At 43.4% G+C, this 26982-nt stretch overlaps 3 protein-coding genes and 1 pseudogene across 3 annotated transcripts in view; 2 read left to right on the top strand and 2 right to left on the bottom strand.

Moving 5' to 3' along the window:
* The window catches only part of fbxw8 (F-box and WD repeat domain containing 8), a 38997-nt gene extending 23348 nt beyond the window's left edge, over nt 1–15649 (bottom strand). The window contains 8 exon segments of the mRNA XM_029638447.2: nt 10573–10670; nt 10673–10802; nt 11123–11319; nt 11608–11765; nt 14292–14380; nt 14549–14713; nt 14880–14984; nt 15074–15649. Of these exon segments, the coding sequence (XP_029494307.2) occupies nt 10573–10670; nt 10673–10802; nt 11123–11319; nt 11608–11765; nt 14292–14380; nt 14549–14713; nt 14880–14984; nt 15074–15523 (1392 nt within the window). The 5' untranslated portion in view covers nt 15524–15649.
* On the top strand, nt 3010–4666 carry LOC135565323 (general transcription factor II-I repeat domain-containing protein 2-like). The gene is made up of 2 exons (XM_065011718.1): nt 3010–3979; nt 4160–4666. The coding sequence occupies exon 1, from the start codon at nt 3052–3054 to the stop codon at nt 3964–3966; it is 915 nt and encodes a 304-aa protein (XP_064867790.1). The 5' UTR covers nt 3010–3051; the 3' UTR covers nt 3967–3979; nt 4160–4666.
* A 3890-nt stretch (nt 15650–19539) lies between the features above and the next one.
* Nucleotides 19540–23682, bottom strand: LOC115111910 (RING finger and transmembrane domain-containing protein 2-like; annotated as a pseudogene).
* A 5-nt stretch (nt 23683–23687) lies between these two features.
* On the top strand, nt 23688–26942 carry LOC115111912 (SREBP regulating gene protein). The gene is made up of 6 exons (XM_065011719.1): nt 23688–23769; nt 24242–24365; nt 24934–25090; nt 25344–25495; nt 25719–25832; nt 25957–26942. The coding sequence occupies exons 2-6, from the start codon at nt 24273–24275 to the stop codon at nt 26038–26040; spliced, it is 600 nt and encodes a 199-aa protein (XP_064867791.1). The 5' UTR covers nt 23688–23769; nt 24242–24272; the 3' UTR covers nt 26041–26942.
* The last annotated feature ends 40 nt before the right edge of the window (nt 26943–26982 follow it).

Below are 26982 nucleotides of genomic sequence, written 5' to 3' on the forward strand. Positions count from 1 at the left end.
ACGATAAATTGACCGAATTATCACAATAACGATAAATAGAAAGATATGTTTATAACATTAATGTGAACCAGTTCTACATTTTCTTTACATTTTTATATCCCCTTAAAACTAGGCTACTATTATTACTTTGAATGTTGTGGCTATCAATTGTCCCATTAACAAATCACCCATATTTTTAGACTTATTTAATTTCAAACTTCACATTTCTCCAGTATAGGCATCTTATCATAAGGAACAATATCAGCAAAATGTCTACGATAGGTGGTTGGTTCAGTCGGTGTCGCTCATTTTCGGTTTATCGTCCCAGCTCTATCACCAACACGCCCTAATACACACACAGCACTATTGGCAAAGTCTGAGAGCTACTGAATTATGCATGCCATTATGAATCTCCTAAGATGCCTTTCAGAAGTGTGCCGAGTTAAAAGCCCACTGAGAATCACTCACACTTGTCTGTCTGTCTGAGCTCATAGACTTCTCACAACACTTTCCTTCACCTCACATTTACATAGGAATTCATCTCTGTGCTGTTAACAGGCAGAAGACAATGCTTTGTAACAGATTCTAGACTGAGTTCAGGTGGGTATGCGGAAAGCCAAACACAGTACTTGGATCAATACCGACAGGTTATCAGGATGAATGAAGTAAACAGAGAAGAATGCTCAAATGTGGGAAATTAAGATCATCTAAAAGAAATGCAATGGTTCCAAGTCAATAATCATAAACACTACCTTTCCTTTGCAAAAAAGATTCAGCTAAGAATGCAGTATTGCAAAACTAAATTAAAACAAGTTTGACAATGATAGGAGGGCAATTGACCCACAAACATCCCTATTAATGCAAATAGAACAATTAAGTGTGTTCCCTCCAGTCAGAGAGAGAGAGTAATATAAGAGAGAGAGTGGGGAGAGGAAAGAGAGTATGTAAGAGAAAGGGAGAGGAACCGAAAGAGGGAGAGAGATAGAGATGAAGAGGAAAGAGATGTAAGGCTTGAGAAAGTGCCAGCTGTTTTGTGTCCCCCATTTGGGCCACATAGCCTTAATTGTGAGATGGCCCTGAGTGGAGCATGCCAAAATCACACAGGACACACAGACGGACATACAGACACACACACACACACACATAAGACTTTGAAATGACAGCTTGATGGGGGGTAGGATGAAAGGGAAGGAGCGGTAAGGGGGGCTGTCTGCCTGCATGTCTTTTTTTCAATTAATCATCACCTTTTTTTGGGAGGTTTGATTAAAAAGCATCCCACAAACCAGCAATTATGTGGAGGAGCCATCAGGGCAGTTTAAAGCTAATGTCCAACCAGTTAAGTGGGCACCTCAGCATGTGTTGAAGAAAGGAATCATGGCTTGGCTACAGCAGTCATCGGGTTAATGTGCCTGACAGAAAAAAAAGAAGAAAAAAAGGAACCGCTAATCTATAATTTCTCCTAACCCACTCCCTTCACCAGTCCCTTTGTTTGGTAAACAAACACATATGTCCCTTATCTATTGTCAAATAATGCAATGAGTTGATGAGTTCATGTTGGATTAGACTTTCAGGTGCATTGTTTAAAGGGGCAGTGCAGTTAAACGTGATTTTCTCATATTTCCACACTATGAGGTCGAAATAACACTCTGAAATTGTGAAAATTATGATAAATGCCATTTTTGTGTAAGAGCTGTAAAATCCTGGAATTTCAGCCTCATGAGATGGGATGGAACTTTTGGCCCACATCATGACGTCACAAGGTGATCTGATTATAATAGACCAATGACTGTTTATCTGGTTAAGGGGGTGGACCCTGGACCATGCTATCAGCCAATCAGGGCTGTGTGTGTAAATATCTTCACATTTCTTTCCGAACGCCCACACAGACTGAGCATTTCAAGGGCCAAAGGAGGCTCAGGGAAATAAATGATAACAAATATATTCTGTAGTTAGTTTCATGATATAAACACACAGTGATTTGTTAGGCATACATTGGTGATTTAAAAACATATTTACAAAGACAGCATGGAGGCTTTAAGCCAGTGGTCACCAAACTACGGCCCGCGGGCCGGATACGGCCCGTCAGCACATTTGGCCCGGCCCTCTGAACAATACCAGAGACGCTATCGAATTTTTTTCCTATTTGGCCTCCAGAAAAAAAATCCTAGGCCCGGCCCTGTCAAAGAGAGAACGGAATAATGGCGAAAAGGTTAGGTAAGAGAAAAATTGATTCAGAATGCAGGGTATTTAACCTGCAGTGGACAAACAATTTTTTTTTTGTTCAATGCAAAGAAAAGGCTGTTTGTCTCATCTGTCAAGAGACGGTGGCGGTATTCAAAGAATACAATCTTCGCCGACACTATGAATCCCGTCACAAAGACAAGTACGATAGCTTGCAAGGCCAAATACGAGCAGACAAACTCTCAAAGCTAAAAAGTGGACTACTATCTCAGCAGAATACATTTGTACGCCAAGCTCAGCTGAACCAGGCATCCGTTCGGGCCAGCTTTCGGGTTGCTAAACTGATAGCAAGAAGCGGTAAGCCTTTCACTGACGGAGAGTTTGTTAAGAAATGTATGGATGCTGTCGCGGAGGAGGTGTGTCCCGAGAAGAAAGATGCATTTAATGCCGTAAGTCTGTCGGCGAGTACAATCACCAGACGCGTTGAAGAAATCGGGAGTAATGTATATGCCCAGCTGCAGCAGAAGACGAAAGAATTTGACTTTTTTTCATTAGCACTGGATGAGAGCACGGACGTGCAAGACACAGCGCAACTGCTCATTTTTATTTGTGGAGTTAGCGCAAACTTTGAGATATGCGAGGAGCTGGCAGCACTCCAAAGTCTCAAAGGGACTACAACGGGAGAGGATATTTTTGACAAAGTGTGCCAAACCATGGAGAAGTTGGACCTGGACTGGTCAAAGCTAGCTAGCATCACGACTGACGGGGCTCCTAGCATGGTGGGCGAAACTCGCGGTCTAATAGGACGCATGAACCGGGAGTTGGAAAAAAGTCCACTGCCTAATTCACCAGCAAGCACTGTGCTGCAAAGTGTTGAAGTGGGATTCTGTAATGAAGGTTGTGGTGTCGTGGATAAACTTCATCAGAGCAAAGGGACTTAAACACAGGCAGTTCCAAGAATTCCTGTCTGAACTGGAGTCTACGCACGGAGATGTGCTGTACTACACAGAGGTCCGATGGCTGAGCCGGGGCAGAGTTTTGAGGCGTTTTTACGAGCTGCTACCCGAAATTAACGCATTTCTTCATTTAAAAGACAAAACGGTCCCAGAGCTGATCGACCCAGAATGGAAATGGCACCTCGCATTTTTAACAGACGTGACAGAAATACTTAACAGCCTTAACTTGCAGCTACAAGGCGAGGGGAAACTCATTTGCGACATGTATTCACACATAAAAGCATTTGAGGTGAAATTAGCGCTGCTTTTGGAACAAGTGAAAAAGCGCAACTTCGTCCATCTTCCTGCTACCCAAAACCTGTCGACAGAGAACTCAGCGGTCCCGTTCCCAGCTGAAAAGTGCGTGGAAGCACTGGAAATGCTGAAGGCGGAGTTCGGTGTGCGATTCAGTGAACTACATGTTCATGCAAAAGAAATCCGTCTTTTTCAGAACCCCTTTGTTGCCGACATTGATGAAGCCCAGCCTTCATATCAGTTTGAGTTGGCGGAGTTACAGAACTGTGATGTTCTGAAAGACGCATTCAAGCCCAACAGTCTCATTGACTTCTATGCCGCCCTCCCAAACGACACATATCCAAACATCAAAAAACACGCAATGAAAATGTCCACAGTTTTTGGCAGCACGTATATCTGCGAGAAAACCTTTTCTCGCATGAAACTGCTGAAAACCCCGATGAGATCAAGATTGACAGATGAACATTTGCATCAGTGCTTGAGACTGGCTGTAACTAGAATGGAACCTGATATTCAACTTCTCACCAGCCAGATGCAGGCCCACAGTTCACACTGATGAACATACATAGGTAAGCTCACTTTTCTGACTTGAATGAGTCATTCTGAGCATAAACGAATATAATCATAATAAAATCTACTGGGATAAAATCCATCTTTACAACCATACTGGTAGTGAAATGTATTGTGCTGTGTAGGTGCTGTATCACTTAGTTCAGTTTCTCAACCTGCTTCTTTTGTGGTTTTCACAGGGAAGTTGATGAGAGAGAGCTGCAAACAGCGGTGTCTACAAGCCTACTGGAACCTACAAAAGGATTATAAGGAAGGAACACAAGAACTTTAAGAGACTGCTCATATGTGTCAGAGAGATTCTGCTCTGACAACTGAGCTGAACTTTTATCTGTTAAGATTGTGCATGGCACGACAGAAAGTTAATGTTCCATGGCTTTTTTTTTCTATGAAGAACCCAGAGAGAGTTATTTAGTTATTATTTATTTCCTGTTTTTTCTGTGAAGAACTCAGAGAGGGTTATTTAGTTATTATTTATTTCATTAATAGTGTTATTATTTGTTTCCTGACTTTTTTTCTGTAAAGAACCTGGAAAGGGTTATTTGGTTATGTGTGGCTTTCTGGAAAACAATTTTTTAAGCTCCCCTACGATCGTCACACTTTTTCTGTTACAAACTGACACCGGCCCCCCATCAGAGAAGGGAAAAGTTATGTGGCCCTCACAGGAAAAAGTTTGGGGACCCCTGCTTTAAGCTAATGCTTTTAAACAAGACTGACATGGACATAAATTTCGCTCAAAGAGTTTGAAGATATGCCTACAAAGCAACCGGTCAGAAGTGAATCAAGAGCATTTATCTAAACGACAAACGGAAGAGGTCACACTTTCCCCTGAACAAATATACACCGAGTGTACAAAACAGTAGGAACACCTGCTTATTCCATGATATAGACTGACCAGGTAAATACAGATGAAAGCTATGATCCCTTATCAATGTCACCTGTTAAATCCTCTTCAATCAGTATAGATGAAGGTGGGGAGACAGGTTAAAGGAGGATGTTGAAACCTTGAGACAATTGAGACATGGATTGTGTATGTGTGCCATTCAGAGGCTGAATGGGCAAGACAAAGATTTACAGTAAGTGCCTTTGAAAGGGATATGGTAGTAGGTGCCAGGCGCAACGGTTTGAGTGGGTCAAGAAGAGTTTTTCATAATCAACAGTTTCCCCTATGTATCACGAATGCTCCACCACCCAAAGGAAATCCAGCCAACTTCACACAACTGTGGGAAGCATTGGAGTCGACATGAGCCAGCATTCCTGTGGAACGCTTGACACCTTGTAGAGGCCATGCCCAGATTAATTGAGGCTGTTTTGAGGGCAATAGGTGGTGCATCTCAATATTAAGAATGTTATGTACACTCTGTGTACATAATGGTTGTGTTCTGTGTTCTCTCTTTCTCCCCTTACCCATCTGTCTATCGCCTCCTTTGAATTCCATGCTGTCACAGTTACCAGCCCTTTCAAGCTTAACATCCTTATCATTTATCGCCCTCCATGTTCCCTCGGAGAGTTCATCAATGAGCTTGATGCCTTGATAAGCTCCTTTCCTGAGGACGGCTCACCTCTCACAGTTCTGGGCGACTTTAACCTCCCCACGTCTACCTTTGACTCATTCCTCTCTGCCTCCTTCTTTCCACTCCTCTCCTCTTTTGACCTCACCCTCTCACCTTCCCCCCCTACTCACAAGGCAGGAAATACGCTCGACCTCATCTTTACTAGATGCTGTTCTTCCACTAACCTCATTGCAACTCCCCTCCAAGTCTCCGACCACTACCTTGTATCCTTTTCCCTCTCGCTCTCATCCAACACTTCCCACACTGCCCCTACTCGGATGGTATCGCGCCGTCCCAACCTTCGCTCTCTCTCCCCCGCTACTCTCTCCTCTTCCATCCTATCATCTCTTCCCTCTGCTCAAACCTTCTCCAACCTATCTCCTGATTCTGCCTCCTCAACCCTCCTCTCCTCCCTTTCTGCATCCTTTGACTCTCTATGTCCCCTATCCTCCAGGCCGGCTCGGTCCTCCCTCCCGCTCCGTGGCTCGACGACTCATTGCGAGCTCACAGAACAGGGCTCCGGGCAGCCGAGCGGAAATGGAGGAAAACTCGCCTCCCTGCGGACCTGGCATCCTTTCACTCCCTCCTCTCTACATTTTCCTCTTCTCTCTCTGCTGCTAAAGCCACTTTCTACCACTCTAAATTCCAAGCATCTGCCTCTAACCCTAGGAAGCTCTTTGCCACCTTCTCCTCCCTCCTGAATCCTCCTCCCCCCCCTCCCTCTCTGCAGATGACTTCGTCAACCATTTTGAAAAGAAGGTCGACGACATCCGATCCTCGTTTGCTAAGTCAAAAGACACCGCTGGTTCTGCTCACACTGCCCTACCCTGTGCTCTGACCTCTTTCTCCCCTCTCTCTCCAGATGAAATCTCGTGTCTTGTGACGGCCGGCCGCCCAACAACCTGCCCGCTTGACCCTATCCCCTCCTCTCTTCTCCAGACCATTTCCGGAGACCTTCTCCCTTACCTCACCTCGCTCATCAACTCATCCCTGACCGCTGGCTACGTCCCTTCCGTCTTCAAGAGAGCGAGAGTTGCACCCCTTCTGAAAAACCTACACTCGATCCCTCCGATGTCAACAACTACAGACCAGTATCCCTTCTTTCTTTTCTCTCCAAAACTCTTGAACGTGCCGTCCTTGGCCAGCTCTCCCGCTATCTCTCTCAGAATGACCTTCTTGATCCATATCAGTCAGGTTTCAAGACTAGTCATTCAACTGAGACTGCTCTTCTCTGTATCACGGAGGCGCTCCGCACTGCTAAAGCTAACTCTCTCTCCTCTGCTCTCATCCTTCTAGACCTATCGGCTGCCTTCGATACTGTGAACCATCAGATCCTCCTCTCCACCCTCTCCGAGTTGGGCATCTCCGGCGCGGCCCACGCTTGGATTGCGTCCTACCTGACAGGTCGCTCCTACCAGGTGGCGTGGCGAGAATCCGTCTCCACACCACGTGCTCACCACCGGTGTCCCCCAGGGCTCTGTTCTAGGCCCTCTCCTATTCTCGCTATACACCAAGTCACTTGGCTCTGTCATAACCTCACATGGTCTCTCCTATCATTGCTATGCAGACGACACACAATTAATCTTCTCCTTTCCCCTTCTGATGACCAGGTGGCGAATCGCATCTCTGCATGTCTGGCAGACATATCAGTGTGGATGACGGATCACCACCTCAAGCTGAACCTCGGCAAGACGGAGCTGCTCTTCCTCCCGGGAAGGACTGCCCGTTCCATGATCTCGCCATCACGGTTGACAACTCCATTGTGTCCTCCTCCCAGAGCGCTAAGAACCTTGGCGTGATCCTGGACAACACCCTGTCGTTCTCAACTAACATCAAGGCGGTGGCCCGTTCCTGTAGGTTCATGCTCTACAACATCCGCAGAGTACGACCCTGCCTCACACAGGAAGCGGCGCAGGTCCTAATCCAGGCACTTGTCATCTCCCGTCTGGATTACTGCAACTCGCTGCTGGCTGGGCTCCCTGCCTGTGCCATTAAACCCCTACAACTCATCCAGAACGCCGCAGCCCGTCTGGTGTTCAACCTTCCCAAGTTCTCTCACGTCACCCCGCTCCTCCGCTCTCTCCACTGGCTTCCAGTTGAAGCTCGCATCCGCTACAAGACCATGGTGCTTGCCTATGGAGCTGTGAGGGGAACGGCACCTCAGTACCTCCAGGCTCTGATCAGGCCCTACACCCAAACAAGGGCACTGCGTTCATCCACCTCTGGCCTGCTCGCCTCCCTACCACTGAGGAAGTACAGTTCCCGCTCAGCCCAGTCAAAACTGTTCGCTGCTCTGGCCCCCCAATGGTGGAACAAACTCCCTCACGACGCCAGGACAGCGGAGTCAATCACCACCTTCCGGAGACACCTGAAACCCCACCTCTTTAAGGAATACCTAGGATAGGATAAAGTAATCCCCCCCTTAAAAGATTTAGATGCACTACTGTTCCACTGGATGTCATAAGGTGAATGCACCAATTTGTAAGTCGCTCTGGATAAGAGTGTCTGCTAAATGACTTAAATGTAATGTAAATGTGTAACCTATGTAATGGTTGTGTTCCGTGTTAGGTCTATAAGCTGTGCCGCCTGTGGTTTTACCAGCTCTATCTGAGTGGCTGCAGAGTACAGGGTAACAGGAGCCCAGTAGAGAGCAGCTGAGCAGATGTCCAGACCCACAGGTCCACTAGCAAGGGAAGGATTGGGGAATTGGGGGTGTAGGTCCCCTGGCAGGGGAGAGGGAGTATTAATGAGGACCTGGAGACTGACTGCTAGCTGACTGGCTGACTCTCGCAGACACCAGACAGACATAAACAGTCCAATAGACAGTCATGAACAAGACACAGATATAGACATAAGACACATGTAAAAGACAGAGACAGGAAAGGCAAACGGACAGACAGACAAGAGAAGAGTGGCACATTGTTTGACCTGGATAACAAAGACAATTCATGTCATAATACATTCAAAACATTTAGCTAGTAGAAAAGCAACCAATCATTGTGATGACTCACTTTTCAGTGTGAAAAGAGAGATAACATGTCTGGATGCCACCACCATTTCTTTGACAGCTTTTAATTAGGCATATGTCTTCTCATTAAATAGCATATAACACATTCTGCCTCGCCAGAGTCTGTTGGCAATTCTTACTTCCCTCTTCGCAGTAGGAAAATGCTGTCAGAAACACTATGAAGCCGATAGACTTGTTAAAGCGGATTAAAAGTTGTAATTTTTTAAGTTTAATTAGTGATGGGAAAATTTGACAATCATGAATTGGCATAATTTTGTGACGATGAGCTAGCTAGGTCTATAGTGGAGAATGAAAACAAAAGAAACTCAATGCTCAATGACCAATACCATATCAAATATACAAACTTAGAGATGTTGCCTTAGATTACTTGATTGGATAGTGAAACTATTCAAGTAGCCGGCACTATTTTGGACGGAAAGACACACCAACAAAACGTGTACCAAGATCTATGGAGCTGGCAGCCTATATGACGTCTCTCTTGATTGTAGAAGCAGAACTCCAGTTCATAATATGATTTAGTTTAGCTGTAATCTCTGTTAAGCCAGCAGTAAAATCGAGTGTAATTTGGTCCAATGCGTGATCAACTTCTGTGTTCATACTTAGAAATTGAAAAGTTAGAAATTGATAGTTCAGGCAAAAGTCCCCCCCTTCCGATCTGTTTGGGCACACACGCAAAGCACTCGAGGCAAAGCAGTAGAAGCACTGCCTTCGCCCAATCCTGATACGTCCAAATAACCAGTGACGATACCCCAAAAAATGGAAAGAATGCCGCTCGTTATCTCTCGCATCCCATTCAATCACGGCAGATTCTTTGGTCTACATGCAGAAACTGCCCACGGGAGATCAGTTTAGCTGTAACCTTGAGAGGAAGGAGTAAAGTTACCCCTCAGACTTTCTCTAAGGTCCACTATGTGGTGCTGTAGGGCTAATATAACAACATCAGCAATGAGAACATTGTAATGATGTCAGGGGGAGAGTGTGCCAAAGACCTGTCGAACCAACAGAGAGAGGCTCCATTTGGGACCGGTCCCTAGTCACTTGACTAATTACTTAAGTACCAGTATCGGTGCTAAACAAAACATAAAACTTTTAAGAGGAGAGAGACAGACTGAGGTTTTTATCTAAGTGGATTTTTTGAAACAGTGAGATATTCCTTTGGTCACAAAACAGAAAAAACAGCTCCTTGCAAAAAATTGTCTTGAAATACACTGGAAAGCATGACAATGGTTTCGTATTGAAACCCAAACCTGATCCCTGAGCAACTCTTTTGTCTCCTGGGTATGTAATCTGCAGAGGGATAAATAAAGGTATGAGCCTCCGTTAGGAGCAGGGTCCTTAGATACAAGACATTAATAGACGCAAACAGCAACTTCTTTGGGAACAAGAGACTAAACTTGTTTAGTGTGCGTGTGTGTGAGAGAGTTTGTGCATTAAGAGAGTAAACTAAATACTACAGTAATTAGGAACAATACCCAGTAGGAGTAGTTCAGCTATTTCTATGCCCACAATCCTCAGCGGGTGGCCCCATTTCTGTCCCAGATTCCCCAAGTTGGGATGCACCACCCCATTGGGGTCCCAGAGACTCTAAATACACTCAGATTGGTGCATTGCTACTCAGACTCAGAGAGATGCAGGTTTTGGGGTGACATAATAGGGTTGCAATTAATTTAGGACTGCAATTCAACCCTATACTAACATCAATAAAAGCCTAATTCAAGGTTGGCCAATTTGTAGCCGTCCAAATGTGTTGAGTGCTTAGAAACATAATAGTGTGGGCTTCAGTTTTGGCTTTGCACATAGCTTTGGCATAGCTACCTCAATTTAACCCTGTTCCCAACTCCAAGGACAGTAGAACAAAAGCCACAGCTGGGTTGTATTCATTAGGCATCAAAATAAAAATTGTGGAAAACGGCCTGGAACAGAAGGGGACAACCTTATCTTTATTTGAAAAGTTGTGCCCTGATGAATAGGACCATGTAAAAAGACTATTTTAGTACACTGTTGATGCACCCACCTTGTTGCCTCCATCGTTCATGGCCCAGCCACAGCTCTTGACCCCCAGGGCAGCGTGAGAGGCCGAGGCATCCAGACAGGTGATGGGGTGGCCGTAACGGTGTGGAGCACCCGGGGTTCCAAGTCCTCAGGGGCCAGCAGGAACACTGTCTCCCCAGCAGACAGGGCCACCAGGGGGACACTGTCCCCTCCTCGCCCCCCGGCCCATGGCACCACAACCATAGACTCCACCTGGGACCAGAGTCTCTGTTAGAACAAGTTATAGCAAATTTATTCAGCCTGTTGACTACTGTCACAGGGAGTGAAACGTCTAAAGTAGCTCCCATATGAAAAGTTCAGTTGCACTGTTAATGAACAAACTAATATGGTATAATGGATTGACTGTGACATAAAGTTGAAATTGAAATCACAACAGCACACTGGATCAATGTAGACACCCTATCATTGCTACAGGGAATTGTATCATAATCCTCATTAAAATTATAAAGCTGATGGTGCTTTTCCAGACAAATCAAAGACAGACAGATAGACAGAGAGCAAGATAGACTCACAGGTTTGGGTAGCGTGGCCTGGCAGAGGGTCCTCCAGTAGCCCCTCTCATCAGGCTGGTCCAGCCGGACATCTAGCCCAGCAGCAGTAGCCAAGGTGGGGCTCTCCAGGCTCAGAGCCAGGGCGTGGACCCTCCCAGGGATCTGGAAGTGGTGGACAGGCTCCTGTCCCGTCTCTGTGCTCCACACATCCACACATCCTACACAGGAGCAGAATATACAGTTAACATGTACTCAAAGACTTCTCAGTGTGGCCATCCATGTGTCCATACACCTTAGTGGAACATGGTAATAAAGTGTGAACTGTACATCTGCCTCCTGCCGGTCATTATCATGCCTACTAACAGAGGCACCAGGGTGGTTATACCTATCAAAACCGGCAAAGACCATCGACCAACAGGTGGCGCTCCTTTTCAATGCCCTAAACTGGAAGGCTAGCCAGTAAAATAGCCACTAAGTTGACTGCAGAGTTGAGGACCCTCACTCACCATCGTCATAGGCAGCCACAGCCACAGTGTTGTTGACCCGGATGTGACTGACGTGAGGTCTGGGGGTGACGTCTGCCGTCAGGGGGCTTGGCTTTAGGAAGGAGGCTGCAGAGTCCCAGTGGAGGGTGTCCCACAGTCTCACGTCCCCTGACGTGTACCTGAGGGCACAAAAAACAATGTAAGCGACGCTAAATTTTTATTTTGAAATGACCTAAGGCTCCATTTAAACAAGTTCTGATATTTTTTTTCACTAATTGGTCTTCTGAAAAAAATTGGATGTTAAAATATCTTATGCAATTGGTCAAAAGACCAATTAGTGGAAATAAAGATCAGAACTGGGCTGCATGTCTAAACACAACCTATGAAGCATGAGGATGCATCTTAATTTTCCCCATTAAATATGCTAACTGTGTACCATGGTAACCATCCGTGCATTATTATGTGAATATGAGTGGATGTCTGTGTGCTTATGGGCGACATGACAGTAAATGGGTGGGTGATGATGTGGTTCAAATGTGTGAGTATCTGTGAGTCTCAGTCAATTGGAGGCATGGCAGAGATAACACAGCCTTTCCAGGGGGTGGGTATGGTGGCAGCTGAGTCCTTCACAGACGGCCTGGGACGAGCCACGCCACCCCAGGCACAGCCATATACCCCAGCACCAGCTGCCCTGGGCTGCCTCAGACAGACCGAGACCCTCTCTGGTGCTGAAGCCTGGATGTGGTTCAGGATTCGTGCTGAGCTGGGCAGCTGGAGAAAGCTGCAGACTGACAACCACAGAGAGTGGCACCAAAGGGCTGCTGGATAAAACCTTTCAGCTATTTAGCTACTAACACTGTGGCACAAACATGGTATGATAGCTAGCTTCCACCCCCCCTAACTTAAACCACATCAGCTAGCTACTGTACCACCTACTTCAATCAGCATCCGTATCCCAACATGAGGAAACAAGAGACAGATAGAGAGGGGGAAAGGGGGCTAAAACACTCCATCTGACATCTCAGGGTTTTTGTTAGGAAGGTAACAACAGGCGCACACTCTACATAATTAGTGCATTATCTTTCAGCCAAGAATCAACAGGAGAAATGTATGCCTCAGCTGGCACTTTTCTACATCCAAATCATCTCTGGAAACTTCTGACATATCAATTCCAAGGAAGATAACAACCTACAGTTCTGCTTCATCAGTGCATCTACAAGATCCTACATAAAAGTGAGAGAAATATTACCTTATGTGTCATTACAAAATGTCCACAAAAAAGCAACCTTGGTTAAACAAGGATCCTAATTTCAAAGGGTTGCTAAAATCTACAATGAGTATCTTAGAAAATCAGTCATCCAAATCTCTAGGTGTGAATAGATGTAGGTAAAAAGAATTCGCAGCAGCAGGCAGGCCTCTGTTGTCTGGCTGAGACTGTCTCTCAAAATGGAACCCTATTCCCTATATAGTTCACTAGTTTTGACCAGGGCCCGTATGGGGCTCTGGTCAAAAGCAGTGTAATATCTATGTGGGGAATAGGATGCCATTTGGGACACAGGCTGAGAGTTCACCGGGGCCAGGGGAGAATTTAATCAGACCATCCCCTGGGCACCAACCTCCTGATACAACGTTTACCAGATTCATTTCAGCAGCTGAGTACTCAAGTCACGCTATCATCCTACAGTAATGGGCCCAGTCAGTTTAAGTAGCTTACAAGTAACTTGCAAATTTTTTTTTTTACAACAGGTTGAATTTAAAGAGTTTGAGAAAAAAAGGAGTCCAAAGACAAGTGGTGGGTCTATTTTAGTACAAAGTCAGTTCAGCAGCTCAATTTCTATCGATCACCATTTATTGGGCTGAAACTGTGCTGATCACCACAACTGCTGACATTAAAAACTAAGGATGGGCATTTTAAATTATTTCACTATTCAAATAATATCATGTTTTCTTTTGGAATCCGGATAGTCTAAATAAATAAAAATACATATATTGCTCTACTCTCTTAACCAATCAGAATGATGCAACATGCCACAACAGCAGACAGTGCTCAGTTGTTTTCATGGTACAATATCGGTAGTTTTTGGCTAACAGTAGCCTAGGTGAATAGTAAAAGTGAAAGAAGTCTGATGCTCTCCATCATATAATGTTGTGTTTTCTGGTGAGTGTTTCGCATTGATATGTGTCAGGTCTTGTGGAACCCTGCGTTGGTGCGCGCCTATAGGCTAATCGTTATTTGAAGTGGGAAAAATACCATACCGTTGTCAGGGCTGACCGGAGGGATAAATGTGCTATGATAGTAAAATGCCCTTTAATTTAAAATGCAACCCATAGAGCATGAGAGAGAAAATTAGCTTGAAAAGAAAACAATCCCATTGTATATCCTCTGAACTGTAATCTACATTTAGTGTACAACTGTAAATAATGTTCTGTCAAAGCCATGTGACGTCTGAAGCAGCAGTAGCTCAATGTGCCATGCGTAAACACTACATTCTAAAGTTTGTTGTTTTATCAAATTATGCATTTCAAATGTCATGATATATCCTTGTGTGTAACAACTTAACATGGACAATTTAATTCAGACAAAGCTTTTTCAGTGTTAAAATAAGCATTTAAAAAAGTGTTGGAATACTAACATCCAATCGGATATCCAGATATTTGATTAACCGTGCCCATCCCTACTAAAAACAGGTTATGTTATATCTTACCCAGCAACAACATAGCTGTCACAGGAACTGACATCACACAACACTTTCCCCAGCTCGTACTGCAGTTGGCTGATTGATCCAACACGATTCTAGGAGTATGAAGAGACACAAAACATGTCGTTTCTAGACATCCCTATGTAATTACAATGCTGTTACTACAGTTAATACTCTACAGTTTGATGGGTGTAAGGGCAACTTCAGGTGAAGTGTTGCCAACGTGTCATCTCAGAAAAGCATTTAGTTAACTGAACCCCTACCTTCCAGTTGGAGCGCACAGTGTTTTCAGAGTTCCTGCAGTCTCGTAACATGCTCTTCCAGCAGGGGGAGTCAGAAACAGAGGCCCCGTGGTGATAACCCTCTGTCTGACACATCCTAAACCACAGCACCTCATCCTCTGCCAGGACCCCCCACGCCTTGCTCACCTGTGAAAGTATCAGAGAGGCTATAATGAATACTCATTGATCATCATATACTGTATATCAGAATAGATTGAACAAATCAGTGTAAAGTCAATATTCAGACCACTTGAATGTCATTCAAGTGACAACAGAGTCATTATGATTTTTATGTGATTGAAAATCAGTTTACCTGAGCACATCGCCCCAGCTCTGTCCGACTGAGGTACTGGAAGATCTTCAGAGCTAACTCGTAGGGCAACTCAATGTCAAAGAAGGGAATGTCATTTGTCTCATTCTGCAAAAATAGGAAAATGCCAATGAAATCGAGATCCACACAATGTCTAGTGGTAGGCTGCCTCACAAAGACTATCACCCTCATCTTACCAGGTCTTGAATTAATTGATCCACTAATTTGTCACCCGTGTTAATTTTCCTCTGGGGTTGTTGTTGGGAGGAGGTGTTACAGGCGCTTGTCAGACTGTGGTATTGTCTCTTCCTTCGAGTCCTCTCCTCCTGGATCCTCTCCAACAAGGGACTGGTCCTTCCATCTAGCAAGCCCTCGGCTATCGACACATACTCGGGTTGGTCCTCCTTTGGAGTTTTTGCTGCAGACAAAAATGCATCCTGTCCTCCCTTACTGTTCCCCTGTGATGTCGAATCCTGTCTTTTTTCTGGTTCACTTCTGTTCTGACCAAAATCTTCAAAGTACCGTTTTAATTTAGAGTCTTCCCGACTTGGTTGAAGAGTAACGTTACAGTTCGAATGCGCCTCGTTTTTAATCGTCAGTTCTTGCTTCCAATGCTCTCTGAACGCCAGAAGCTCGTCTTCTGCCATGTTTTTCTAACATAGTTACAACAACATACATATAGTTGACTTGTTATTTTTAGACAAAATTACAAATTGGTAGGGTTAAATTGTTAGTAGCTGGCTAGGTCACTTATATAGCTCATGCTAAAACTAAAACAAACACTGAAGTCCTGGAACAAAAACTGTCCGACTAGAGATACTTTGCGGTCTTAAGAGTTCCGCGATGTTTAATTCCTTCATTGTTTATTTTAGGCGTTGCGAACTGTGGTGCATTATTACAATAGAATAACTGGTACAATTAATAAGATTGACATGAAAATACATCATTATCAAATAGCATAAAATTCCGATTGTGTAAAATGTCTAGGGGCAGTAGCCTGTATTGTACTGATTTTAAATCCTATGATTATCCAATTAGACATCGCTATTCCTCCATCCTATCAAACAAAAGGCTCGTCAGATAAGATGAGAAGACGTTTTTTTAAGAGTTAATGATTACCTCTCTCTTTTGGGAAAAGATGATGTAAACCCCTCACACCATGTGACTCTTTAATCGTGTATAACGAGAGCGAGAAAGAGAGAGAGACAGACAAACACAGTCCAGATCTGATCAGATCCGGACAGTAAAGAGGATAATTTTATATAAGAGCGGATCAGAGGAGGGGACATATAAAGAAGATAGAGCGATTTGTAGAGAAGATGTGCTGGCTCCCGATAGACGAGCCTCTGCCTCTACCCGGCGACGTGATGGTCTGTGCCCAAGGAACCTCACCATGCTCCGGGACCCAGTCACTCGCCTCTCGCCTCAGGTGGATCGGGGATGAGATGGATAAAAACTGGACGGTTGGATCTCGAGATAACAGATATAATGAGAAACTTGGGTTAAATAGAGAAGCCCGCTTTAGAGGCTTTGTATGCACAGCAATACAAATCACCGTCCTCATAATCTTTCTTAGAAAGCGACACCTGTAGATGTAAGTCACTGCAACGGCAAAACCAGCAACAGGTAAGCTTCACAGGTGCCCATCACATGTTGGTTTGGCTCTGAGTAAACCAAACAAACTTGGTTGCGGGTAAAGACGCTTTATTCTCGACCTTCCCAACAATGTTCAGCAGGTGATTTGCGAACATGTGGTTAAAGATATGTAATTATAGTTGGTGTGAGATGTAGTTTATTTACAATTTAGTATGTATCATTGATGATTATTTATCTATACAATTGGGTTTTTATCTCAATGAGTATGTATCACGGAGTTATTCATACAACTACGTTGGGCTATTCACTGAGGATAAACCTTCTAAATATGATTTAAATGTTTTATTATACGCTCAAAGCAATTCATATTTATCCACTGTAGATGGTGCCTTCAGGATCCTGAGGAGAGAGAGCTGTCAGAATATTTGCACTGAGAAAAAGGATGACAGCCAGCCACAGCCGGCCGAGGTTCAGTGTGCACCGAGGTCATAATAACCATGCCCCAAAATCGGCAAGACAGTTAGGAACAGGGTACATTTTTTGTACTTTGTTGGCTAAGGAAAATGTTGTGCTTCGGAATTCATGTGACATAACATTATGTCACAGAGATTAAGTAACATTTTCAGTTCTTGTTTTATGGGTATAAAATGTAGTACTGTGTGAATACATTTTTAATTGCGTTATTTCCCAGTTTATTTTATTGTTTGACTCACTGCTTGGAATTCAGTAGGATTTAACAGACATAAATTGTGTTAGTATAATATAATAATTTAATTTTTCCGATAATAAAACGGTGACGTCATCCTCCCTTGACCGTTACCAAAGGAAAAACGTACTAGAATTGCCCAAGCGACTGTCATACGTGGACGACCTTACACTTGAATGATCGATGCACTATACACGATGTCAATTACCTAACTGAAAAAGCTTATTTGTATTAAAAAAAATACATGTCTCTACTTTTTAGACGCCTGTCTCCTTTTGAGCAATCTGGAAATGGTGCTCTGTGGAGAAATAGCACTACTTTTTTACATAAGGTTCTGTAATAATTAGAGACCATGCAAAGTCTGGATTCTATCCTTAATAAATATGAAAGTCAATTTGTAAAGGTTTTTTTCTGCAGTCATTTTTATTAGGTGAATAATGATGTTAGTTGTATCAAATATTGATAACGAAAAAAACAAGTCAAATCAACTGTTCTATTTTTTAAACTTTTGAAATTGGCTGGGGGCTCAGCATTGTTAAGGCAGATAATGTTTATGAAACCATGCAAGAAATCTTGTGTGCAAAAATAAGGGCATGCTATTCATGTTTACAGTACATAAGCTGTTTTTATATATCGCAAAAAAACTGTAGTTTTCAATTGCAGTGCTGAATCTGTGTCTTTTATAAAGAATGTGTTCTTTACATGCTATTTACATTTGTATTACATTGTGAATTCTGTGCTCACTCTGGATAATAAAAGTTTCAAAGTAAAAATGCTTTCATGCTATCATTGTTATGCAAAAAGTAATGACAACATAAAACATTCAACAAATGCTGGACAATACTGCTTCAACCATGGTTTCATTGAAAAATCTGATACATACTGAAAACACACAACTTGTGTTCGAGTTTCTCAAATGTTTTGGTAGGTCTGATGTCATCAAACATAAGCTGTATCTTTACTAGAAATCAGGTGAAATGTATAACACGTAAATTGTTGTAAGAATGGTAACATTAGTGAAAGATCTACGAAATACATCAGCAAATGAGCAATTCATGTGCTGACATAAGCTACCCTGTACAATAATACTGACCAATACCACACTGCTGTGCTGCACGGAGATAAGTTCACATTCTATTTCTTTGCAAGGATTGATGAGACAACTGTATAGACTGTAGAGTTTAGACTCCAACGGGCAACACAGTAAGGGCATACTTAAATGACTTATTCCTCTGTAATGTCCTCCAGTGGAAGCTAATGGCTGTCAATCCCAGCTAGTAGATCTGGAAGTGGGCAGAGGTGGTGCCTATGACCACAGAGTGGGCATGTTTGCTCACAGTCTAACCACAAATACAGACACTCCTCACAGAACACATGCTAGGTGGGAGAGACAAACACATGGGCTTTACACTCACATTCACTTTGGTTTACCAAAAGGAGTATGCATTGAGTATTGGTCAGTTATTCAATACAGTATTGATCAGTAAGGCCACAGAAAGAAACAAAAGTCATGGACAGTAACTTTAGCATCAAGCTACACCACACTAAGGGTCATATAAAACCATTTTTTAAATGTTACTTTTATTTAACTAGGAAAGTCCGTTAAGAACAAATTCTTATTTACAATGACGGCCTACCCCGGCCAAACCCTCCCCTAACTCGGACAACGCTGGGCCAATTGTGCGCCACCCTATGGGACACCCGATCATGGCCAGTTGTGATACAGCCCATACTGTTACAGTCGGCTTGTGGTTACCATGGTTAACACCGGAAAATGGTGTTATAGTAAAGTATGTAGTAGCAGAGCTTATGGTTTGATGTATGTACTCTCACATGCCAGAGAAGAGCTATGGGGTTTCTGAAGTCACCCTGACAAATAGTACACATCTCCAGCCTCACTGCACTGCTGGCCCTCACACCTTAACTCTATGGGTGATAGAGCATCAGGTAGGTGGTCACAAGGAGACAAAGCTTGTGTTTACATTCCCATACCATACAGCAGGGATTATCAACTAGATTAAGCCGCGGCCCAAACCTTTCTTGAGCGGGTGGTCGGGGCCCCCGGAACATACAGTAAATACAAATAATTTGAAGACTGCAAATTGACCACAAGAAGCCCAAACAGATATAATATTTGACTAAAACATAATCATTTCAACCCTTGCTTACATTTGTTTATGATCACTTGTCTCCCTATTATGGAAATACTTGGGAACAGAGTTCCAAAATTAAAATAATTTGGAGCCGATTTCCTGGTGTTTTTACAGTTTTTTATGCCCCCCAAAATGTAATAATAATAATTCTCCATTTGTTTTGCTCTGAAAACTCGGGGGGCCAAATAAAACACCCGCAGGCCACCAGTTGGGGAAACCTGCCATACAGGGTCAACTGTATACAGTATCTTTATTCTGATGTTACATTTTAATACGGTACATGTAGTAAGACGATTCAATCAGAGTGCAAGATCAGGCAAAACCCACTGACAGTTGAAGACTTACAACTGTACCTAGTAGTGTTATAAGGGCAGTGATGTGGGCTGGTATTTGGCCCTGATACTTTTCTTTACAGAAAGTCATCATTTCTCACCTGAGAACTGCAGAGAATTTCCATAGCCCTGCGTATGGCTGATACTCGTCCACAGAGGTCAAACGACTGAAAGATAAACATATTACACAGTCAAGGCACTAGAATCGGGTGCATTAGTGCAGCCCTGGAACAAAAGCCTGCCTCTGGACCAGGTTGGTGACCACTGTATAATATCCTTAAAACATGAGAAATTCTCACTCTGAAACATTACAAATTCTTCCCTGAATACAGTTCCCTAGTGATTACTTTTTTATGATTCCCTTTCTGCTCGACTTAATGACTCAAACCAGGGTCTTAAAATTCAAAATCAAATAGCTAAATGATCATCCCCCAGCTTTGACAAGGCTTAGACTTTTATGGGTTAAGAGCAGCACACTATAAGAGTTTTAAAGCAGCACGCTCCAGTCTAAGCATGGCCCCTGGCCTAGGCTCCACAGGCTGCAGCTTCTTTCCTCATTGTCCCTTCCTGCCCCTAGTCCTGGCTACACACACACACACACACACACAACCACTTGATATGTCAAACTAAAACTGGACTCCAGCCAGAAACGTTGAGCCACAGAAGCAGTTCTAAAGCATTCTGGGACTTTCTGCTTGTTTTGTTTCATTAGTGATGCTGACCTCTCAACCTACCAATCAAAGCCTACCCAGCAGTTGGGTACGCCACCGTTATAAGTAATTCCTATCAGCTGCTAAAAGCACATTTTCATTCAATCTTGCTGCATGGTTATTAGAAAATACATTTCACTGAAGTGGGAGTACACTGACAGTGCCAAAAATGTAGCCAACAAGCAATGTTAAAATAACAGTAGAGCAAAGTAAATCAAATACATTTACAACCCACCACGGTATACAGTAAATCAATGTACAAGAGTCTGGTCTTTTTCTGTAGGCCTCCACTTGTACCGACTTGCATGTTTGTGCTTGTGAGATCATTAAATCAGTCCTTCCGTGGATGGAAGCAAAAGCAAAAGCACGAAGCAGAATGATTGGCTGATGTGTGGCCATGACTTCATCGCCTGAAAGTGGGCCACTTGGGCCTGTTTCAGGACAAGGTTTGGTTGGGGCAGAGGGTGGTGGGAAAGGTGGGGGTTGGTTGGTCGGTTGGTTTAGTGATAGCGTGGCGCGGGTACCCCAGCAGCCGAGGAGGAGTGGGAGCACACACAGCAGTAATGGTCCAGCCCCAGGGAAGGATGACCTCACCTCTGCACCCCCCCCAGGGAGAAATGAGCTCAGTGGCAGCAGCCTCACTCTCTGATTGGCCTGTTTATCAGCCGAGTCAAAATACACTCTGTGACCCCAACGGGCAAAACCTGCACGCAGATAGAACACCAACAGATAGACAGACAATGACAAATACACACTCTTTCTGTGACCACAACATGTTATAAACAACACTTTCGTGTGGATAAGACACCAAAATCAACACACACACACACGCTCCCACATTGTGGCCCCCAGGACATAAGTGAAACTTTAATGAATATAAAACACACACAAGCTGTGACCCTCAGGACACCAGAAAATAGTATGAATATAACACACACTCACACAGGCTCTTACCATGGATTTAAAGGCCCGGAGGATCTTGGGCAGAAACAGGGCCGATGGTGAAGTACTTGAGAACAAAGTCAGTGATCCCCATCGCCCAGATCAAAGAAGTCAAAGCTGTTGATGTTGGGCTTTGTAAACATTGGGCTGAGGTGGGGGGAAAAACAGCAGCGATGAGACATGAGACTTCAGTTCTGTACAGGTTGAGGTTTGATCATGGATAGACGTGATACATTATGTCTAGTCTCTATTGGTTACAAGGGAAACTTTCATTGATCAACAGAAGATTTAGTAACAAAAATGAACAAGGTAACTCAAATTTCATAAAACAAAACTAAATGTGATAACAGGTGAAATTATAAATAAACACAAAATCAATACTCACATGAAACGTAGTCACATGGTGACATATGCCTAAAGACAATGAAAATAACAGAGCATAAAAGACAAAAATGTATGAATAAATTACCACACGGATTCTGTACACACACAGGTAAGAAAGAAAACCAAATCAACGACAACAATGTCAAACAAAATCAAACAGTTAACCTAATGTATAGGCCTAAACATTCAGTGGTTGACAATGTCACATTTTTATAGTGCCATATGAAGAGACAACCAAAGAAACATGGTTTTACCATACCTGTTGTACAACTGCGCAGCATTGAATGTGTAGTAGAGATACAATATTTTTCTAGATAGGAGCATGATCATCCACAGTGCTACAACCACAGACCTCTCTTCCTGATACGCAGACAGACAAATAGTAAATAATCAAATGCATTATTAATCAATAATGTATGTATGTTCTCACGAGCTGAGCCAGAACCAATTCTCAAGCTAGCTATTTATGTAGACTAGATAACACTCAAGAAATATGCTCAAATGTTTATAAATGTAAAAACCTCAAAACAATAAGAGTTATGGTCTCAGATCGAAGTTGTATAAAATGTGAAGACTACCCGTAGCGACACCAGGTGCTTGAATGTTGAATTGGCGAAGGAAACGTGCTGGCCATCCCAGCACACATCAATACCTACCAGAGAGATACAAAATAGTTATCAGTCAGTCACACACACTATCTGACACTTCCCAAGTTCTCAAATGTTCCTTTATTCCACAAAACTCCATTACTATGCAATTACAAAGAAACTACTAAAGTATTAGGCCAAGAAGATAGTTTAGTATGAAAACTCTTTGACTAGGCAACAAAAACATTAGAAATCAGAGTAGTAATTTGTGTTTCTACATTGGTATAAGAGTCCCTTTAATTTATTTGTAATCTAAAACCAGTCTTACCCAGCTTGTGCTGAAAACAAACTTTATTTAGGAGGATCAGGAGGAATGGGACTTCAGATCCGATATGGCTGGTGCCAGTGTAGAGGGCTCCTCCGAGACCACCTTCCTGTTCCCATGCCTCTCTATGGCCCCTGCAGCCGAGTGCAGGAGGGAGGTACGGTGCTGGAGTGGCTGGTGGTGATGAAGTTGCGAGGGCGGGCGGGGGAGGTATTGCCCACCCTCAGTGTGGTGTGGACCCCTTTCCTCCCTGGAGGAGACGGTCATCTGGATGAAGACGTCTTGGGGAGTCCCCAGAACCAGGCCAACTGCCTGGAAGTTAGCTGAGGGCACGCCGGACCAGAGGGAACCCCGACCCCAACCAGGCCGGAGAAGAGCTGCTGGGGGAGGTAGGAGAGTCAGGCTTCAGACAGTCAAACAAGCCTTGGTCCAGGCTGCTTTATGATCCCAGGGTTTGGCTATGGGTCCTGGAGAGCAGAGGGGATCAGCTACATCTTTTGACGGTTCAAAGACTGTTGTCTAGTCTATTTGCTGCATTGCCTTTCAATGAATTTGGTTCCTGAAGGTAACATGTCTTATCTACCTTCCTCTTTAGTGGGAAATTTCAGGTTATGATGAACCTGCAGAGAGGTCTGTGTCCTAGAATGTAGACTCGAACCTTTCTGAGGGCATGCCATCGGTGTTACTGCTATGCCTCCTCTGCATGGCACATCCAGTCCATCCCCATTTGATCCAGGTCTGTGGTGGGGTGCAGACAGACATACAGATGGCAACGAGTGAATACGGTAAAGAGCAGCAGGGGGGTTGGCTAGCCTTTTATTGCGACATTATAGCTAGCCGCAAATATATTAGATAGATTGTGGCACTATCACACCACCATTTACATGTAAATGGTTTACTGATTTTTCAGATATATATGGTTGCTTCCTAAATGCATATTTTTGCAAGGAAATTATTAAGCTCACCTGAATCATCGTTTTATTTATAATTACCATACCCCTGTAGCACACACCCCTGCGGCTGCCAGGCTCGCAACTATGTTTCCCTGTATGATGACGTCAGTGAAATTGTAAATCAAACCAACTAGCGTTCACTTTCCCACCACGCCACATCCGAGTTTGGAAAATGTTTTGATGGTGGACGTCAGATTTTAAAAATGTTCGTTTATTTCCGAGGCTTTCTCTGTAATTTCTCTGAAGTGAATGTCGGCAACAGGTGTCTCTTGTAGAGTTATAGTCAGTTAGCGATGAATCTTACAGCAGGCTACTAACGTTAGCTAGCTAATGCTAACTCTAGCAGCTGGATGAGTACAGTAGCTAGCCCAGTGTCGTTAGCGTGTCCACAGGCTAACAAAGCAGTCTTTATCCAAAACGGCTTGCTAATATTTACTTCTTTAGCTAGCTACCTAGCACTACGGAAATATATATATATTTTTTACAGCTACCACGTTTTCAAGCCTAGTATTGCTAGCTAGCTAGCAAAATGGGTTAGTTTGCGGTTATGGTGTTGACCAAACAGTTACTCTGTCATAGCCAGACACCCCAGTTCAACTGCAAGTCTCTACTGAACAATTTATCCAGCTTGTTTGTTATTGGAGCATTCCTGCAATTAAATTCCTCTGGCTGGACAGGGTGGTCGCGGGGATCTCCTAAGGTCATGCCATGGTGCTACGAAGAGTACTGAGAAAACGTTGGGTGCTAGGTGTGGTGTTTGGACTTTCTTTGATCTACTTCTTAACCAACACCCTGAAACAGGTATTTACACTTTTGACATCTCAGCTTTATGTCCAGCTCAAAGAATTGGAAAACCGATATTATCTTTGTCTGTACAGGCCTACGTTAGCCTAGACAGAGAGTCTGAGGTCCAGCTCGGGTGGGTATAATTTGTGGAACGTTCTAACAGGAATCTGTTCCAAAAACTCCGTAAAGTAACTTACAAGTTGCCAACAAACGCATACAAAGTCGCATGATCAATTCAGCTAGCTGACGAATAGGCATCAACTCACCACGTAGCTTATTCTTAAGGTTTGTCCATAGGCTACCAGAGTGAGGACAGACATTTTACGGAATTAACGTGGTGAGTGAAAAACTTAATTAAATAGCCAGCTCCCTACCTGGTATCTTATTCTGCCGCTATACAACTTAGTATGCGTTGTTTGTTGACAACCTTTAACATTTACATTTAAGTCATTTAGCAGACGCTCTTATCCAGAGCGACTTACCTTGTTATTTACGAAACAGATTACTGTTGGAACATTCCACAAATTATACCCACCCTTTGGCTATACAAGACCTGTGAGATGAATTGTGTTGTGTTATGCAGGAGGAGAGAACCATAAGGGATCGCACCCTGTTGGAGGCCAGGGACCCGGACCACCGGATCCCATGGAAGGTCAGGTTTAACCTGGGCAACAGTAGCAGGCCAATCACTCAGTGCCGGAACTCCATTCAGGGCAAGTCACTGCTCACAGATGAACTGGGTAAGTTATTAACCTAACTGGACTCATTCACTCACTTGTAATCCGTTAGGAAATAATGGCTTTATCTCAATCTGTATTTCCACAATTCCTTACATCCTGTCTCCTCCCACCGGACCTTCTTCTCCAATGTGTTTTGATGAGATGGGATTCAAGGAAAGATGAATTAAGAAAAGCCCCTATCATTGAGGTATCATGAAATACAACTTCAATATTCAAGCCACTGACTAATCCATTGTATGTAATGGTCCACCAGGTTATGTGTGCGAGAGGAAGGATCTGCTGGTGAACGGTTGCTGTAATGTCAACGCTCTGAGCTCCAGACAGTACATCTGTAAAAGTTGTCTGGCCAATGGCTGCTGTAACATCTACGAGTACTGTGTGTCCTGTTGCCTCCAGCCTGATAAGGTATTCAAACTGTGGCACTCTTGTTGTGCTGCACCCAATAGCTCTACATTGTTTTCATCTTAACCTTTTGTAGTGGTTGAGTTATAACTAATCCATGTTAGAAATTCCAGATTTTGATCTGACCTTTACACCTCTCTCTCTGATCTCTTCACCCAAATTTCCCTTTCTTTTTGATGTTCTCTCTCCCTCACTCACTTGCCCTCTCTCTTTCTCCCTCTCTCAGCAACTTCTACTAGAGCATTTCCTGAACAGAGCTGCAGACGGCTTTCAGAACCTCTTCACCGCCGTGGAGGACCACTTTGAGCTGTGTTTAGCTAAGTGTCGAACTTCATCGCAGGTATGTTGAGTTGTGTACATGAAACAAATGCATACCTCCCTGACCCTACCCACATGCTTTCATGCAGAGATGGTAAGAAAAACATTCTAATGGTCGTGTTTACCTTCTCATTTTGCTAATGCAGAGTGTCCAACATGAAAATACCTACAGAAATCCACAAGCAAAATACTGTTATGGAGAAAGTCCACCTGAACTCCTGCCTATATGATTGTTCGATCCTCTGGGACCTACGAGACTGAAAATAAACTAATAATAGTCCAACTAAGAGCTAAGGGACACACCTTGATGCTGCTTGAGAAGACTGGCTTCATCTTGTGTCCCATACTGGCCTTGAACAGTCTGATACCATACAGTGCCATCAAGAACACCAGAGCCATATACTGTATAGAGGGAGTTTAGCAAACTTTGACTGACGACAACGGACACCATGTTGAACCTTTCAATATAATAATGTGAGTAATCGTCTCTACATATGGCTCTGAAGAACACTATCGTAACCTCACAACTATGGACAAATACATTATGATATTATTTACACTTCATAAGTGCATAGTTTCATAACTTCATCAGTGATGATCATCAGGTCTCATTCGCTCACCAGTTGGGATTCGCCTCATGCTGCCCATTGTTTCACATCATGGGCGTGTTCATTAGGGCATGCAACTGAGTGTTTTAAAATGTTTCGCAACAGAACTAAAATGTGGGTTTCTTATTGGTTAAGTCCCTCCCTGTTTAAGTTGTTTTCTTCCAAATGAACATGGCCCATGTTATAAAGGTTTTTATTTCAAGCCTGCTCAATGTACTGAAGGAACAAACTACAAAGAATGTGTCATTTGTGTGTAGTTGTGCATGCATATTGACTGACGGCTATTTAATAACGTGACTGAAAGTAATCGGCTCACGGTTTACGTTGCAATGTCTATTTTTTAGACCCTTTCAGAATAATTATCAGTATTGCATTTTGTATAGAAATTGTATCTATTTTACACTATGAAATAATTCTATATTATGATGACTAAAGACCCTATAGTTTATCTGGGGTCAGAGCGCTGTATCAACATGTAGAATTGGCATATTTTGATTGAATATATGACAAAATAACTTTTTCAACATTGTTTTTTTCATTGTCAATATACATACATTTTCTTTC

This window comes from Oncorhynchus nerka, linkage group LG27 (assembly GCF_034236695.1).
Source record: "Oncorhynchus nerka isolate Pitt River linkage group LG27, Oner_Uvic_2.0, whole genome shotgun sequence".
Lineage (NCBI taxonomy): Eukaryota > Metazoa > Chordata > Actinopteri > Salmoniformes > Salmonidae > Oncorhynchus > Oncorhynchus nerka.

Bases quoted from the DNA above. Each gene is read 5' to 3' on its own strand.
- LOC135565323 (XM_065011718.1), top strand. From the start codon at position 3,052: ATGAAGGTTGTGGTGTCGTGGATAAACTTCATCAGAGCAAAGGGACTT.
- LOC115111912 (XM_065011719.1), top strand. From the start codon at position 24,273: ATGGTGCTACGAAGAGTACTGAGAAAACGTTGGGTGCTAGGTGTGGTG. The intron at 24,366-24,933 runs GTATTTACACTT...TGTGTTATGCAG, and splicing joins TAACCAACACCCTGAAACAG to GAGGAGAGAACCATAAGGGA. The intron at 25,091-25,343 runs GTAAGTTATTAA...ATGGTCCACCAG, and splicing joins ACTGCTCACAGATGAACTGG to GTTATGTGTGCGAGAGGAAG.